Genomic DNA, 18,501 nt, shown 5'->3' on the forward strand with positions numbered 1-18,501 from the left:
TCGCTGCAGCTTTGGTAAACCCATCAAGGCCCCTTCCGTTGGGACAAATTGGGCACAGCGGCTGAGCCCCTCTTCCCAGCGCTTGGGATGAAATGTTTCTCCCACCCTCCCCCGGAAAGCTCTGATTGGAAGTGACACAGCCATTAAAAGCAATCCATGTGTAGCCCCCCACGCAGGATTTTTTTTGGGCTGGTTGAGAAGGAGCATAGTGTAGCGACAACATTGTGCAGCCAGCCTGAGAGCGACGTGGAGCTGCAGGCTTGTTAGAGCCGTTCTGCAACGACTCGCCCCGGCCGCAGTTAATGTCCTGGAGACGGCGGAGCCTCTCGGTAGCCGCCTTTCTTTGGCTTGCGTCTGGAACCCTGCTGCAGTTCAGCTCCTGCGGTGTTTAGTGGCGGAATAGGGGGTTTCCTGGTAAAACGTCAGCCCAGTGAATTCCATCTCCCCTGCCTGCGTTCCCACTTCACCTAGTCTCTGTGTTCTCGCCTGCAAAATGGGGTTAACGGTACTCGCCTGCCTCCAGGGGCCCCTTGGCTTGCGCAGCCTCTTGTGACTACACGGGTGAGCTGAGTCTCATCAGCATCACAGGCTTGTCCTGGAGTTTTACAGCTTGTCCAAGTGGAGCTAGTGCTGCCCTTCTAGTGCCCGTGTGCCAAGCGCCCTCCTTTAGACCCCGCTGCTCTAGCCCTGCCTCGCTTCCTCTCTGCAGCAGCAGGGTGTCCCGGCCGCCTGGCCGCTCAGTTGTCGGGGATGTGGCTTGGACGCTCCTGGGGCGGGGACCTGGCCTTCAGACGGGTTTGGTCAAATGCCGCAGGCTCTGTCGCTGGTCATAAAGTAACAGGCCCAGAATAGTTCTGCACTGTTCATGGTTAAAGCCCCCACGTCCTGCTTAGAAATAATGCCCTCGCCAAGCAGCGACTTCCGTTACCTTGTCTCCCTCCGCAGCAGCTTTGCTGGCGCGTCAGTGACATGGGGGGAAAGAGCTTTGCTCCCAAACAGTTTTGCAAACATGGTAACTTCTCACCACTCGAAAGCACGCTACAGAAGGGGCAATCCAGCTGCAGTTCACTCCCTCAGCCGCTGGGCCAGAGAAACCAGTCTCGGGGCAGCATCTCTTCATTCTGCTCCTCACCCCTTAGGGGAAAGATCCTGTCTCCAGCCCAGCCCAGGGACATTTCTGCTGAGTAAGTCGGGCCTGCTTCATTGGCTTCTATTGCTCAACAGGCTACAGACTTGGCTTTAGGCTGGGTCCATTGTGGACTCATTCAGAGATTTTAATTAAGGCCAGAAGGTACCATTAAGCCTGCATAACGTAGGCCAGAGGGGAGAGAGGATGCTGACGTGAATCTAAAGGTTGCTGGGAAGATTCCAAGATCTCAGTACCTCTCCCGTGTCTGCTACCTGGCTACAAAGACCTGGGGGACCTCACCTGTGGTCTTCATAAACTCTGCCCTGTGGTGGCTGGCCAGCCATGGAATAGACTCTGGGCTGCATGGTCGAGCCCAAAGATGGCTAAAATTTTAATTATTCTGTTCGAGTACGCCGTTAGCTCTCAGCCTAATGAACTGCAGCCAAACCCTGAGACTCTCCTCTCAGCTGATTGTGTTGAATACTTGAGAAAAAACCTTTTTGATGGAGGTGGCAAATTGATTGCTGGGGTGGGGGTGGGGGGGTGTAAAACCAAGCTCCGCCTGCAAAGGAGTTTGACAGGCAGGACTAAATTCCTCCTCAGAAGAATCCATTGTTTCGAACGCAGCGTAATGTTGCATCTCCCCAGCGCTGGAATTACACCGCTTCCCTCTTTCCCCAAGGTTTAGCATCCACACACGCAGCCCATTTGTAGCCTGCAGAATTGGCGCTGACTCTAAATCATAATTTTGTGCTTCAATTGTTGTGTTCCAATTAAAGACACTTGATTCAGGAGCTCCCTCGGAGAGTTAATCACTTGGCATTTCCTGTCGCCTTTTCAAAGTTCCTTGACACAAAGTGATACCTTGGCCCAGTCCCTTAAATCAGCGATTCTCAGACTTTCAGGCCTAGCGTACCTCCTCCAAAGCTCAGCAGGCCTTGGTGCCCCACCTCTGTCCCTGTGATCACTGGATTTTGAATGAATTGCAGGCAGTGGCACAGCTTGAGAACGGCTGCCGTACGCAGTAGGGTAGCTGTGTGCGTTGTTGGGTTCGGTGCACGATGACTTTAGCAGCCTGTTGTATTTTGCGCACACAAAACTCAGTGACCATCTCTCTGAGAAAGGGGGTCAGTGTTGCATTTAATGGCACCTTGCCTTGTGCCGTCTCTCTCTGCGTCCGGGGGTCGTCGCTCGTGCTGTGAGTGTTGCAGACTTGGCAGCTGACAACCTGATGTATCTGCCCTTGCATTTGAGTCACACTCTCTAACTGCTCCGGTCAACCAGTCTCTCCGGGTCACACCCTGACCCTGGTGATAATGAGGCTGTCGGATTCAGACAAGCGTGGCATCAGGTTCCCGTCCGTTCCTCTCCCGCCTGTCAGCACGCGGCTCGGGGAGCGCGTTGGCTGGGCGCCGTATGATTACCGGGCCTTTCCCTTCCCACCAGGGCAATTAACCGATTCATTAAAACCGCTGCTGTACTCTAGACCTTGAATGTACAAGTAGCAGTGCCCGAGGGAGCGAATCGTAAATTTGTGCTGGTGAAAGGGGCTGCATTAGCTGCCCCCCCCTGGCCCCCACTCTCCCCCCAGGTTGAAGGGTTCAGTGTAGCTGAATGCTGAGTGTCTCCCCCACAGCTCCCTGCTAGCGTGTCTCGGCCCTGCACGGCATCTCCGTGGCCCACTCGCTCTGTGGCCGGCCCACTGAGGGGAGAGGGATTGGCAAAGGGGGAGCCTGCTACGTCCCACTCCACGCACTCAGGAAAGGGAGTCAGTGATTGGGTGAGCTGGGACCCAGGGACTGGAGGACCAGCCGACCTACAGGAGGAAAAGAGAGCTATCAGCCCGGAGAGGCTGGCACAGATCACTTCAGCCTGGGGTTTCCAGGGTGCAACAGACAAAGAAAGGGCTTTGAGTAGAAAGGCTGGGTGCGAACGGGCACAGGGCCTGCTCTCTGCTCCCCAGACAGACACGCCATCGGCCCCAGCTCTTGGAGTTTGGAAGCCTTTGCCTGCTAGGGCCCCATGACATGGATGGGTGACCTCTGGGGAGCCCCTAGCGCGCGTGTGGGAACTTCAGGGGCTGTGTTTCTGGGGCAGGCTTTGAGCGTAGGGAGAAGGGTGCTTGTTCGCAGGAGCTGGCGGGTAACGTGTAACTGCTGGCAATGCACCGGCGTAGCCCTGGGAGAAAGAACGACACGCGGGCGCTGGCCGTCTGGGGAGATCAGGGTAAGGCAGAGAGCTGGCCAGAGGGGCGTGTGACGTGGGCCCCTGCCCGGAGACAGGTGATGGCAGGAGAGCTGGCTGGGGCAGACCCCGGAGTGTCGCTGACACTGGGACAGGGGCCGTGGCTGCTGGTTCGGGTTTCCCGGGGTGGCTGGCCTTGGGGCAGTGCTGTATTAAGCCCCGTATGCTGACTGACTCCAGCAGGGGAAGGGGGGTGAGTGTCCGGCAGTGCAGCTGGCTGTTGTGTGCTGGGAGCGGACTGATGCTCTTTCCCCACTCGGCTCTGTCAGGCCCGGCAGGACAGTCACAGGGTGATTCCTGCCCAGTGCGTTCTCTGCGAGGTCTTCCATGTCTCCGGCTCCATCTAGTGTCCAAAAGAGCATTGCTCATCATACGAGCCAGGGGCCCCATAAGCAGTGGTCTCCAACCCTTTTACGCCCAAGATCACTGTTTGAATGTAAGGGCGACCCAGGATCTATCCTGCCCCTTCCCTGAGGCCCTGTCCCACTCACTCCATCCCCCCTTTCTCCATCGCTTGCTCTCCCCCATCCTCGTTCACTTTCACCAGGCTGGGGCAGGGAGTTGGGTTCGGGAGGGGAGTGCAGGCTCTGGGCTGGGGCAGGGGGGTTCGCAGTGTGGGAGGGGGCTCTGGGCTGAGCCTGGGGCAAGGGGTTGGGGTGCAGGAGGGGGCTCAGGATTGGGGTAGAGTGTTGGGGTGCAGGAGGGGGTACGGGGTGCTGGCTCCGGGAGGGGGCTCAAGGCCAGGGCTAGGGGTGCAGGAGGGGCTAAGGGGTGCTGGCCCTGGGAGGGGGCTTAGGGCTGGGGCTTGGGGTGCAGGAGGGGCTATGGGGTGCTGGCTCTGGGAGGGGGCTTAGGGCCGGGGCTTGGGGTGCAGGAGGGGCTATGGGGTGCTGGCTCTGGAGGGGGCTCAAGGCCAGGGCTAGGGGTGCAGGAGGGGCTAAGGGGTGCTGGCCCTGGGAGGGGGCTTAGGGCTGGGGGTGCAGGAGGGGCTATGGGGTGCTGGCTCTGGGAGGGGGCTCAGGGCTGGGGCTTGGGGTGCAGGAGGGGCTATGGGGTGCTGGCTCTGGGAGGGGGCTCAAGGCCAGGGCTAGGGGTGCAGGAGGGGCTAAGGGGTGCTGGCCCTGGGAGGGGGCTTAGGGCTGGGGATGCAGGAGGGGCTATGGGGTGCTGGCTCTGGGAGGGGGCTCAGGGCTGGGGATGCAGGAGGGGCTATGGGGTGCTGGCTCTGGGAGGGGGCTCAGGGCTGGGGCTTGGGGTGCAGGAGTTGCTTTAGAATCTGAAAAGGAAAATAGCGACAGCACTCCAGTGGCCAGTGGCGCTCTCTGGCTAGATTTCGCATTTCACTTTCCATGCACCTCTTCTTGTCCAGGCCTGCAGCAGTGACCTCCGAGGGGTCCCTGGGCTCTGGAACATACGGGGTGGGGGATTGGCTGTGAGCCCAAGTGATCTGGCTGAGCCTGGCATCACGGAGCTTCAGAACGCTTACCGGAGCCAGTGTGCTGAGCAATGCACCTTTGTGACCTCTCCTCAGCCGTCCAGAGAACAGAAGAGGGAGTCCTGTCGTCCACTGGCAAGTCTCCCTTGGGTGGTTCTGGTTCCCTGTAGTGTTGATGAGGGGGAGAGTCACCGGAGGTGGGATCAGACTGTGTGCGGGGCCCCTCCAGTGGTAAGGTTGCAAGTGCGAGTCAGCCCCAGAGCCGGGCGCTGTATTCTTGTGCTGGTCTTTTCCTTTAAGGGCGTTCGTCTGGGTTTGTCTTCCAGATCCGACCCTAAACCATCCCTGAAAGGACAGTTAATACCGTCTGTCAGCCTGCCAACCTGGAGCTTCCCCTAGAAGACTCCCTCCAGCTAGAGGGGAAAGGAGTAAGGGGTTTGGATACCATTGCAAAGGCTGGGGTTGTTTTTCCTTTGTTTTCTGGATGGTTAAAAAGATGTTCAGGGTGGTTGTTGCGATGATAACCCTGAGCCACACGGACCGGGTTCAGGCTGTAATAGCGAGCACGGGTTTCATTAACATTGGGTCCATAAGACACCCCCCATGTCCACCCAGCGCAAGGCCTAGCATGGCTCCTTGGAGCACTCTGCTGTTAGCCTCTTCCCTAGCTAGAATTCACCATGGATTCCTGCCCTGTGCCTGTGCTCCCGTTTCTGATCCTCAAACGCTCTTTGCCTCTTACCCGTTAATACATCATTTCTTCGCCGGCGAGTCGGGGGCGGCGGCTCCGTCAAAGGCCTTTTTGAAAGTCATTTCAAACGTGAACCCTCCACAGCTCAGCAAGGGAAGAGTTGGAGGGGTCGGGCTCTGGGACAGCTCCTGTGTGGAAGAAGTGAGAGGTCGCACCGAAGTCTCCAGAATGAAAGCCGCAGCTCTCCTTCCCTGCGGCTGCCTCCCCTGCTGGAGTCTCTCATTGGCCGCACTCAGGGCTTGCTTGGCAGTAAAGGACAGACAGAGTAGTTGAGGCTGCTGGATACAGACAGACCCTGTGGTTGACTCTGGCTCCAAGACTGATGGACACACCCTAGGATCACCCTACAGCGTCTCCCTCGCTCTTGGCCTGGATTAAGCAGCCTTGGAACGCCCTATTGACTATTCCACACCACCTGCTGGGAAATGTGTGCTGCTGCTGGCCCAGTAACCCCAAGGAGGACAGCAGCGGTAGCATGGGGAGGCTAGACTCTCCGGTGCTTTGTGAAGGGAGCACCTCCGAACGCACCAGCACAGTGGCTCAGCTTTGCAGCCCGTGCGCGGAGCATTGAGAAGGCGCATGCGCTTGAGAAGGGCAGGGTCGCATCTGCTTCACTGCTCAAGTCAATCAGTAAATGACGAGAGTGTTGTCTTTAGCGCATGCGGGGAAGTTGGCATGTTGTGTTCCTTGCACCAAATCCCCTGACTTGTCTGTTTAACCTAAAAAATGGAATCAGACTTCACAGACTAATGACACAGGGAGGAGGGTCTACCGGTCTGTTTATCGTATAAATTGTTTTGGGGGCCCTGAAACAGGCATTGTTAGAGGGGACGGAGTGCATCATGCCACACAGCATTAGAAAGAGAGGCTCCCAGCCTATTACCATGGAAGATGCAAGTTGTATGGCGGATCTGGACAATTATGCCAAGCAGACAGAGAGCCGCTCCCCATCCTGTTGGACAACGTGGGCTCGCCCTCCGAGATCAGACTGAATTCTCAACAGTGCTGCGTGGTGCGGGCTGCCAGCCTCCATGCCGATAGGAAGAATGAGAATCCCAGGTTGAATCCACCAAGACAACCACTGTCTGCTGAGGCCAGTGAAGGCAGTGCTGGGGCGTGGCGTGTCTGACCCACACGTAGCCTTCCCTGACTTATCGCTTTGAGAGAAAAATCCGATCGTTCTGGACAAACGTCCCATTTCAATATTGGTTTCTCACCATGGTCTTGACCCTGCACACTTCACTCACCCGAGTACTCTCACTGAGCGCCTTGGCTGAGTGGGTTCCTGCTGTCCAGCCCGTTATTGATTCGTGACTGGAACGCGAGTCGGGTGTCCCTTGAATACCGGCGCGTTGGGCTAGGGACTAACGCTTACATTCTTGTTTACGTTTCTTTAACAACTCCTAGAAACGGAAGCATTTTCGGGATTTGTTTTTTCTTTTTAAATCTGAATGTCAGGCATGAAACCAGAACAACCAGCTCCCATTAATCAGTTCTGCTCTTGGTCAGCTAAGGGGGTTACAGCTCCAGCCCCCGTCAGGACAAGACCCTTGTTGTTTGTTATTTCTCCCCATATTTCCTAGTGCACCATTGGCCTTTCATGCCATCGGAGAACCATCCGGAGCTCTCCCCTCCAGAGGTTTGACTCGGACCTGGAAAGCAAGGCAAGGCAGCACTGATAAGAAGTCCAGATGATCAAAAACGCCAACTCCTCAAGGAAAACAAAAAAATCTGATTATAGGCCCCTTCTCGGAGGGAAAATGACTCTAATGCCAGCCCAGCCTTTCAGAATGAAGTGAGATAAACCCTGGTTATCGACTGTACCCAGCGAGGGCCTCTGGGACAGGCTATTAAGAGCTTTAGGGATTTTAAACAACAGTGGAGCAAATGCATTTCCGAAACAGCTGCATCAGGCAGTGCTGGGCTAATAATAATGTGTTGATGCTCCCGCGGTCTCCAGGCCTTATTGGAGAGTGATGGGCACACGCTGGGAGGAATCACTTATTGAAGCGTGGTCTGGGAGAGAGACACTTCAAACAAGATCTGAAATTAAGGTCTGCGAGAAAATTAGAGGCCTTGAGGGTTGTTGTTTTTTTTTTTTTTCTTTTTGATTTGGATGGTGACTTTTTTTCCCCTAACAAAGCTGTATTCATGGGTGCAAGACGTTAATTTCAGCCTTTTAAAAAAAAGCACGCGAAGAACAGCAGGGTGATAAGCATCTGACTTAAATGGCCATCAAGGTAGAAATTTAGTTTTAAAAAGGGGCAATTCTTCTTAAGTGGCTAGTTGTGAGTGACTGTTGTCGGACTGCATCAGAGGCAGGCTCAGAGAAGCAGTCGTCTTGGCGTTAGGGCTGCACCCAGGGCAGGAACAACCTGCCAGAGACTGAACTCACTAATCTTTAGTAGGTTCTGTTAATACATCAGTGAAGTGCCCCACTCCGCTGGGAATCAGCAGCCATCGGGAATCCAGCCCAGCTGCTCTGCCCTCTCCTTAACCGAGTTTGGAGCAAAGGTCATAGAGAGACTAGCCTGGTACAGGGCTGAGCGGGACCATGACATGCAGAGAGGTATGAGTCCCGGCCTGCCAGGGCCAGCTGTCTGAAGGCACAGTTGCCCAATGGTCAGCACAGGGGCTTGTGAGTCAGGACTCCTGGGTTCTGTTCCTGGCTGTGATGCTGCCCGTGTGTGAGATCTTGGGCAAGTCAGACAGGACAGTGATGAGGGCGACAGAAGTACTTAGCTAGCAAGTGCCTGTACTCGGCTACTGTCGGACACATAGGTAACACTGGCACAGGTAGGCGCGGCGCTTGAGGTGCCTGGGATGGAAGGTGCCCTGTATGTGACCCACTCCCAGAGGTGCTGGAACAATTTTTACAGTGCGGGTGCTGAAGGCGGAAACCACGTATTTGGGCTGTTAGTACTACAGGGGAGTCGCATCTTACGCGGGGGTTAGGTTCTAAAGTCAGCACGTAAGGCGAAAATCGCGTCTAGTCAAACGCTCCTGGAGTGGAATGGCGGGCGGAATCGCCCGCACTACAGGTACAGTATTGAAATTGTTATTTTTCTCTTTTTTGTTTTGTTTTGCTGAGCGCGTATAGTTAAAATCACAAGTTAAATGCGCCTGTGATGCGACTCCACTGTACTTCACACCAGGGGGTGCAGCAGCCCCCTACTTCCAGCCCCTGCGCCCCCGGCTGCTGTGGCCTTATCCAGTCGGCATGCAGAGGAGGAGAGGCTCCTGGGGAGGAGGGTGAAGGCTGCCCTCCGTACCCCTGAGAGAGAGGAGGCAGGAGGAGGCAGCTACTCTTTGCAAGCCCTCTCCCGAGGGCCGTTACCCGTAACAGGACGCTGGCTGCATCGCAGAAGGGTTGTATGAGCTCTGCCATTTCCCTCTGCAAATCCTTTAGGGGCGACGGCATTGGAAATCCTGCTCCAATCACTCATTTCACCTCTTAAACAAACCAACCGCAAAGCCACCTCCTCCATGGGTTATTGCTGGGAAATGCAACTAGATGGAGCTATTCTAACAGGTTGGAAAACTGTTCCCAGAGAGTAGTTATCAGTGGTTCACAGTCAAGCTGGAAGGGCATATCGAGTGGGGTCCCGCAGGGATCAGTTCTGGGTCTGGTTCTGTTCAATATTTTCATCAGTGATTTAGATAATGCCATGGAGAGTACTGTCACGGAGTATTGGGGAACTCAGGGCCCTGCACCCCCGGCTTCCTGCGATTCACCATGACTCTCAGCCAGCCAGTAAAGCAGAAGGTTTATTTGGATGACAGGAACACAGTCCAAGACAGGTCTTGCAGGCACAGACAACAGGGCCCCCCTCAGTTAGGTCCAGCTTGGGGTCCCAGGGCATCCCAGCCCCCCCCTTTGGGGGGTCAGAGCCATCTCTGCCTCCCAGCCATCTCTCCAGCCTCCTTCCAGCCTGCTTCCAGCACTCTCCTTCAGCGACCCCTCCCACAGCCTTTGTTCAGTTTCCCGGGCCCCGGAGTCATCTGACCTCCAACCCCCTCCTGGGTTCTCATGTTACAAGCTCAGGTATGTTCCCTTGGGCCGGCTCCCATCCCCCGATGCAGACCATCCTAGTCACACTCCCCTGTCAGCATTCACAGACCACAGTGAGAACAGTCCCAGTTCGTCACATCTCTCCCCCCTTCGAGACCGAACTGAGCAGGGTCACTTTAGCCAGTGACCCGGGGAAGTTCGAACCTACCCCCGTTCCCATGGATGCCCCCGCATCCCTCCAGTTCCTTGGTGAGAATTACACCAGGCCCCTTCCGTTCCACGCCCCCCCTTAGGTCGGGGGTGCTTGATGGCACTCGCAGTTCGCATGTGGGAAGGTTTATGCGGCCTGTGCCCTTTTCCCACCCCCATACCTCTGGGGTTCCAACTGGGCTGTGGTCTTCTCCCAGCGCTCCAGTCTGGAGGTCTGTGCTTTGGGCTCTCTTGGTTTAGAGCCGCCCTTTTAACCTTGGCCACCCTCTGGAAAGGATCCTTTATGCTGGGCAAGGGTCCTAAAGCTCTTTTCCCCTTGTCCCAGGCCTTCCTCCCCCTCTGACAGGGGTCACAGGATCCGCAGTACTGTCGGACAGTAACAAAGACCCCAGGCCAGTAAAAGCTCCGTAGCAGCCTCTGCTGGGTACGCCAGGTTCCCTGGTGCCCTGAGAGGGGAATGTCATGGGCCCGGCACAGTAGCTGGCGGCGATACTTCTGGGGTACCACCAGCTGCCTCCTGATCCCCCCTGACTCCATTTTCCCTGGGGGAGCCCATTCTCGGTACAGGAACCCCTTCTCCCACAGGAACCTTTTCCGGCCACCTCGTTCCATGGTCTGTACCGCATTGAGGTCGGCCAGGTCCCTTATCTTCCGCAAGGAGGGGTCTCTCTGTAACTCGGCCTGGAACTCAGCAGCTGGGACAGGGATGGCCACCTGCTCTTTCTCGCCCGCTGGGTCCGAAGCTGCAGCCTCCCTGAGCCGCGTCCCTGGGCGTGCCCTCCCCACCAGGTTAGGGTCCTGCGCCTCAGGCAAGGCACCCCCCCCAAGGCCAGGGCGCAGGGCCCCTCGCCGGCTCTGACTGCGGGTCACAACCAGTGCCTTTTGGGGGTTGCTTGGCCAGTTCTCCAGGTCCCCCCCCATCAATACCTCAGTGGGCAGATACGGGTGTACCCCCACATCCTTGGGGCCCTCCTTGGCCCCCCACTTCAGGTGTACCCTTGCCACGGGCACTTTGACTGGTGTTCCGCCCACCCCCGTCAGGGTCAGGTAGGAGTTGGGCACCACCTGATCTGGGGCCACCACCTCGGGCCGGGCCAGCGTCACCTCTGCGCCCGTATCCCAGTATCCATTGACCTTCCTCCCATCCACCTCCAGGGGAACAAGGTACTCTCTCCGGAGGGACAGCCCCGCGCCCACCGTATAAACCAAAAACCCTGAGTCTGGGGCATCCAGCCCCCTAGAGGAGCTGGCCTGGGGCCCTTCTCTCTCTTGAGCAGTTGATAAGCTGCCAGCCCCTCTTGCGTGAGAAGCCTGCCCCTCGTCCGTCTGGGCCTCTACCAAGTTAACCCTATGCGGGTTCGGTCTGCTCAGTCTGTCCTTGAGCTTGGGGCACTGGGCCCGAACGTGGCCTCTTCGGCCGCAGTAATAGCAGCTCATGTCCTGTGGGTCCCCTCGAGCCGGTCGGTTGTCCCTGACGCTGGGCATTCCCCGTGGGAGGGGATTCCCCATATTCCCTCTTTGGGAGGTCCCAGGGTGACTCTCTCTCTGCATCACGGCGGGCCTGTTCCTTTGGGGCTCCTCCCTGCCACCCCCTGACCGGCTCTTTACAAACTCATCAGCCAGCTGCCCGGCGTGTCGCGGGTTCCCTGGCTTTCTGTCCACCAACCACAGCCTCAGGTCGGATGGGCACCGCTCATACAGTTGCTCCAGTACCAGCAGTTTAATCAGGTCCTCCTTCGTCTGGGCCCCACCAGCCCACTTGCTGGCGTATCTTTCCATGCGGACGGCTAGTTGCAGATATGAGATCTCAGGGGTTTTATCTTGACTCCGGAACCTTCCCCGGTACATCTCAGGAGTCAGCCCAAACTCACGTAGCAGGGCCTTTTTGAATAGTTCGTAGTCCCCTTTCTCTGCCTCTCCCAGTTGGCGGTACAATGCCACGGATTTGGGGTCCAGTAAGGGGGTAAGGACCCGGAGTCTGTCCGCGGGATCAACCCGGTGCAGCTCGCAGGCCATCTCAAAGGCCTCCAGGAAGTCATCCATGTCCTCCCCCTCCTTGTATGGGGCCATGATGCACTTATCAAAGCTCCGTGCAGTCCTGGGTCCCCCCTCACTCACCGCAGCCGGGGGTTCGCTGCCCCTCAGTCTCGCCAGTTCCAGTTCATGCTGACGCTGTCTCTCATTCTCCTGTCTCTGTCTCTCTTCATGCTGTCTTTGTCTCTCTTTCTCCTCCCGTTCATGCTGACGCTGTCTCTCTTCATGCTGTCTCTGTTGTTCACGATCCTCCAGCTCCCTCAGTTTTAGCTCTTTCTCCCATTCCAGCCAATTCCGCTCCCCGGATGCCGAACGTTGCCGGGAGGATCCTCTGCTGGCCGGCGGGCTTCGCCGGGGGGACCCCCTGCTGGCCGGGGGGATCACGGCGCCTTCGGTATTTGCTGGGCTCCTCCCCACCCTTCCCCTAGGCATAGGAAGGAGGGGTCTCGGGAAGCCCTCAGCAGCCGGCTGACCACTCCCAGCTGGGACAGACACTGGTGCCTGCGCTGCATTTGCCAGGCTGCTTCCCTGAGACACAGGGATCAGTTCATTCGCGCGATCTTCCGCCTCCAGCTGGGCGATGAGCTGTTCTTTGGTGAGCCTCCCAATGCGCAGCCGCCTCTGCTTGCACAGCTCCACCAGGTCGCTCTTAAGCCGCTTGGCATACATCTTCCTGCTGGCCACTCACCGGCCTGTGTGCTCACAGCTCCCCACAGTTTGCAGGGGGCCCCCTAGTGTGCCAGCCCTTCTCGAGGTCACCACCTCTCTGCCAGGGTCGAGCTGCAGACTCCTCCGCCCCTGGGACCACTCGCTGTGATCCCACGGGGGACCCTGTTACTGCAAAAGTCCTTCTCGCTGGTCACACACTCCCAGGGGTAATAACCGTCTCTCTCCCACTCTTCAGCAGGCCTGGTCCCCGTCAATCCCCCTTCGTTTTACTGCTCCCCAGTCACTTACTGCAGGACGCGCCGTCCACGGGGTGCAGTACATCCCACCGCTGCCACCAGTTGTCACGGAGTATTGGGGAACTCAGGGCCCTGCACCCCCGGCTTCCTGCGATTCACCATGACTCTCAGCCAGCCAGTAAAGCAGAAGGTTTATTTGGATGACAGGAACACAGTCCAAGACAGGTCTTGCAGGCACAGACAACAGGGCCCCCCTCAGTTAGGTCCAGCTTGGGGTCCCAGGGCATCCCAGCCCCCCCCTTTGGGGGGTCAGAGCCATCTCTGCCTCCCAGCCATCTCTCCAGCCTCCTTCCAGCCTGCTTCCAGCACTCTCCTTCAGCGACCCCTCCCACAGCCTTTGTTCAGTTTCCCGGGCCCCGGAGTCATCTGACCTCCAACCCCCTCCTGGGTTCTCATGTTACAAGCTCAGGTATGTTCCCTTGGGCCGGCTCCCATCCCCCGATGCAGACCATCCTAGTCACACTCCCCTGTCAGCATTCACAGACCACAGTGAGAACAGTCCCAGTTCGTCACAAGTACATTTATAAAGTTTGCAGATGATACCAAGCTGGGAGGGGTTGCAAGTGCTTTGGAGGATAGGATTAAAATTCAAAATGATCTGGAGAGATGGTCTGAAGTAAACAGGATGAAATTCAGTAAGGATAAATGCAAAGTACTCCACGTAGGAAGGATCAATCAGTTGCACACACACAGAATAGGAAATGACTGCCTAGGAAGGAAAGGGATCTGGGGGACATAGTGGATCACAAGCTAAATATGAGTCAACAGTGTAACACTATTGCAAAAAAAGCAAACATCATTCTGGGATGTATTAGCAGGAGTGTTGTAAGCAATACACGAGAAGTAATTCTTCCACTCAACTCCACGCTGATATGGCCTCAACTGGAGTATTGTGTCCAGTTCTGGCGCCACATTTCAGGAAGGATGTGGACAAATTGGAGAAAGTCCAGGGAAGAGCAACAAAAATGATGAAAGGTCTAGAAAACATGACCTGTGAGGGAAGATTGAAAAAATTGGCTTTGTTTAGTCTGGAGAAGAGAAGACTGAGAGGGGACATGATACCAGTTTTCAAGTACATAAAAGGTTGTTACAAGGAGGAGGGAGAGAGATCATTTTTCTTAACCTCTGAGGATAGGACAAGAAGCAATGGGCTTAAATTGCAGCAAGGGAGGTTTAGTTTGGACATTAGGGAAAACTTCCTAACTGTCAGGTTGGTTAAGCACTGGAATAAATTGCCCAGGGAGGTTGTGGAATCTCCCTCATTGGGGATTTTTAAGAGCAGGTTGGACAAACACCTGTCAGGGATGGTCTAGATAATACTTAGCCCTGCCATGAGTGCAGGGGACTGGACTAGATGACCTCTCGAGGTCCCTTCCAATCCTGCGTTTCTATGGAAATTATTCCTAGACACCCTCCCTCTCCGCCCCGCAGGGTAAGCGTGCTGAGTGTGTCCCTGCTCTCGGCAGCGCTGAGCTTTAATGGCAGGGCCCAGCAGGTCTATCTTGTTAGCGTTCCTGGTGTCTGCAGTCAAAGAGCGGCTCTCCGAGCAACGACGACGCGCCCTTGTTGATACGTGCCCTCGCAGCTAGGAATCTGCCTTTTTCCTGCAATGATTTCATCAGTCCCCAGCTGTCCTGCCCCTTTAAATCAGAGGCTGCTCTCCAGGGGGTGCTCAGCGCCACAGGACTGTGTTACGTCACAGAGGGGGATGCTGAGACCTACCCAATCTGCTTCCAGCGGGTTGTGTAGCCTCGTTCCTCATGGCTATAGGAAATGCATGCGCTAGAGGGGACTGAGTCAGTCTCCCTGCAGGCCCCCCGATAAGATGTTAAAGGGATGCTGTATTTGATCTTAGAGGAAAGGCCACTGTTATGTGAACAGCAAAACACATCAATCAGGTAGCAGGTGTGTAAGAAGTGAATGGATCAGACGTCTCCCACCGCTAGGGCTGGGCGTGTCCCCCAGTGGCAGGCCTGGGAAGGGGGTAGATTGTGAACTGGCCCCGCTGCGACCTGCTCCCTCTCGGAGCTCCTCTGTCCGGAATTGTCTCTACCCATGTTGTGCAGCCTCTGTTCTGTTTCCCTCCTAGGCATGGCTGACCGAGATCCATGAATACGCACAGCAAGATGTGGTCCTCATGCTACTGGGAAATAAGGTGAGTTGGGCCCGGCCACAAAGCCAGGCTAGTTTCCGGATAGTCAGCCTGTCTCATTGCCAGTCAGGTCCAGAACGCCCCCGCCTATGGGAGCTCTGCAGTAGTGGGCATTAGCCATCTGCAGACGTCGTTTCAAAGCCTAACATTGGCATGAAATGTTGGGGGCTCTCAGGAGCCCAGGAATGCCTCCATCATGAGTTGGCAGGAAATCCACTTTGTTCCCGATGCTCCCTGAAGCAGGCATCACTCAACGCTAGGGAACCGCCCCAGGAGGCTTCCGGTGCTGCTGGGCCCTCAGCAAGGTCTCTTAGCAAATGTAATCAGGAGAATTAGGCTATAGGGGGACGCAGACTGGGCTAATTGTCTGGCAGTGCCCTGCCCTCGCTGTGCTGTGGCATTTGCTGATCCATGGGCCTGACCCTTACAAGCGATCTGGGCTCCCCTTCTGAGTATCCAAATTACCAGCTGCAGGAGTGACCCTGGGGCAGGGCACCCGGTTACCGACGTGGAGGTGGGCGGGGGTCCCGTGTCTGGGGAGGTTTGTGTTGGCAGAGCCCTGCTCCTCTGACTCAGCCGGTTTGCGGAATTGGGGGGGGTGATACTTCTTGGGGGAAACTCTGGTTTCTTCACTTTGTTACATTGTTGCCTGATGTCAGCATGCCCGGAACCTACTGTACAGCGTTAGTGATGCGTAGGGCATCTATCACCTCTTCGCGCCAAGGCTCTTGAGGCACTTTGCAGACATTGGGCCCAATCCACTAACAGATTTTGCTGGCTTCCACTGAGGGAGAATGTGGGCTGCAAGCCCCCCTGTACGCCACTGTAGTGCAGGCTCTTACTACAGTGACAGAGGGGGGTTTCCGTCGCTGTAGTAAATCCAGCCCCTGTGTCTACAGTGAGGTGAGGTTGACCTAATTACATGGCACAGGGTGCAAAATTCTTCACAGCCCGGAGCAATGTAGCTACTTGACCTAAGTTTAAACTCCTAGACCTCATAGAACCATAGTCTAACCCCCTGCCGAGATGCAGGATTTGTTGGGCCTCAACCTTCCAAGACAGACGGCTACAGCCTCCTTTGGAAAACCTCCCGTGAAGGAGCTTCCACGACCTCCTAAGGCGTCTGTTCCATTGGCCGCCTGTTCTTACAGTTAGGGAGTTTTTTCTGAGATTTAATCTCAATACTGTAGTTTGAACCCGTTGCCTCTTGTCCTGCCCTCTGTGGCAAGAGAGAACAACTTTTCCCCATCTTTTTTATGGCAGCCTTTCAAGTATCTGAAGACCACGATAGATGTCCCCCCTTAATGTCCTCTCTTCTGGGTGTAGCCCAGGTTGGGTCTGAGAGTTATTACTTGGCCAGTGTTTGATTCTTGAGTGACCATGAGAGGGGCTTTCCATCGGTAGGATCTGGAGGAACAGGGGCATGTTCGGTATGGAACACGCAGGCCTGTCTGGAGATCTGCTTTATTAAGCTGCATGGGGGCGAGTTTCTTCCCCAGTCTACAAAGCAGGTCCTTAGTGGGAAGAATGAAGAGGTGTCCGTAGAGTCTGGATATATGTTGGTCCCTGCCTGTGGGGATCTAGCAATGATCATGCTTGTCTGAGGGTTGGTTCAGCACTTGCTTTCCCTCCTGAGAAGCAGAGATCTGGACGGACAGATCCCTGCCTTCTCTTTCCTTAGTGATAAACACTGGAACACCTAAACTGTGACCACCCACCTGGCCAGGAGTCAAAGGGCCGAACCCAACTCGCTCGTGAACTAGCGTGGATCCCAACCAGTTGCATCCTCAACTTGGGCAGCTCCCAGTAAGGCCAGGTGCCCTCTGGATCCAAGCAGCCTGGCGTTTCTCTGCCTGCCCTGCTCATGCTCCCCTGGCTTTGAGAGCGGGAGCTGCGCTAGCCAGAGCCAGGCACGCTTGTCAGATTCTTCTGATACCAGACTCCAATTTTGTTGGCCTGAGACTGTTCTCGCCTTGGTGCCGTAAGAGCTGATTTGCAAGAACATTACAGAAGCCCTCCCAGGAATAGTCACTTGGAAGCAAAGCTTTGAGAATGAACAAAATCGCTCTTGTCTTCATTCAGATCTCCTCACTTACAAATTCCGCCTTAGCCTTTCTGTTTCCTGTTACCACGGAGGGGGCTGCTGCTGGGAACGAGAGGCCAACTCCGACGCAGTGCTGGTGGTTTCCGCTAACCTAAGCGAATTACAAACACTTCTTGTTTATTGCATCGTGCCAACTGCTGGACGAGGAGTCGGATCGGGACCTGCATGCGTCTGCCTGGGTGTGCATGGACCAGTGGTCTATTGAAGGGCCTCTCTTGTTCGTTCCAGGGTGTCTCTAGGACCTTCTTTGAAGTGAATGTCTTGGTGAGCCCGTCTGGAACTCATTGAATTTAATTTCCACTCCAGCCTACTCTTCCACACCCTCAGGGTACATTGCTCTGCACCCCTGACCCCGCGCATGGCTCCTTCCCCTTTATCCAGAGAGCAGGGACCCGGCGGTTGACCTGGATTGATTGTATCTTTGCTGGGTAGAGAGAGAACATCAGATGTGTGCTTGTTTCCCTGTTGACTCGGTTTAGGGCAGCCCTGCCACTCCATCCATTCATTGCAGGAGACTCCTTGGACAAGTGCAGCTTCAATCTCCCTCTAGGGCTGAAGCCAAGAGTGCGTCGATTCATTGCTTAGTTCTCCAACTCGATAATTCTAGCCTTTCTGCCTTCTATTGAGCGGTCATTCAAGGATCTCGAAGCATTCAACAGGCATAAGTTAATGCTGTCTCCCATCCCCCGCGACACAGGGAAGTATCGTCTCTCCGTGTTATAGATGGGAAATAGAGGCACAGAGTAGCTAAGAGGATTTGTTCAAGGTTAAGTTAATGACAGAGCCGTGGATGGAACCCAGGAGTCCCAGTTCTCTCTCTCGCTCTGAGCATTAGACCATATGCCTCTTTCATAGAGCAACAAATCATGGCACAGAAATTGCAGCCTTAGCCCTCCTTGTGCTTTCCCGGCTGCAGCAACTCAAGCTGGTCTCAAGCACGTGTCTGGGAGAAAAGATGCCGCCTCCTTGGGCCCAGCTCTCTTGTAGAGAAAGTGAAATGTGATTTCCTGGTGAAGTGGCGTGGGGCGGGGATGCTGAGTGACTGTACTATTCATGTCTGGGTCACCCTGCACTCCAGAGCTTCGCCTGACATTGCTCTGCTGATCCATTGCAAATTGCTCTTTGTCGTTATCGCTGCTAGGTGGATTCGACCCAGGACAGAGTGGTAAAAAGGGAAGATGGAGAGAAATTGGCCAAGGTACGTGTCTCCTCGCAGCCCAAGACTTCGCCCAGATAAATTAGCTGCTGCTTGCACTTGCTTGGGAAAGTTGCATTTACGGTTAAGCTGTGAGGCTACATCAGCTAAACAACGAGCCCCCAGTGCTGAAGGGTGGTGCAGGGGCCAGTCTGTAGTGGGAAGGAGCCTGCGCGGTGCTGCCTTGGATTGCTTGACTTTCGTTTCTTGTGTTTCTTTCCCCCTCTCTCTCCTCCTTTGCCTCTCCTTGTGCTTTCCCAGCTCCTTCTC

General features: G+C 55.6%; 1 protein-coding gene across 1 annotated transcript in view; it reads left to right on the top strand.

Annotated features, from left to right (window-relative positions):
- RAB26 (RAB26, member RAS oncogene family) overlaps positions 1-18,501 on the top strand; it is a 203,797-nt gene that overhangs the window by 180,183 nt on the left and 5,113 nt on the right. Inside the window, exons 6-7 of the mRNA XM_005288938.5 lie at positions 14,870-14,935; positions 18,178-18,234. Of these exons, the coding sequence (XP_005288995.1) occupies positions 14,870-14,935; positions 18,178-18,234 (123 nt within the window). The remainder of the gene's footprint in view (positions 1-14,869; positions 14,936-18,177; positions 18,235-18,501) is intronic.

This window comes from Chrysemys picta, chromosome 10, assembly GCF_011386835.1.
Source record: "Chrysemys picta bellii isolate R12L10 chromosome 10, ASM1138683v2, whole genome shotgun sequence".
Lineage (NCBI taxonomy): Eukaryota > Metazoa > Chordata > Testudines > Emydidae > Chrysemys > Chrysemys picta.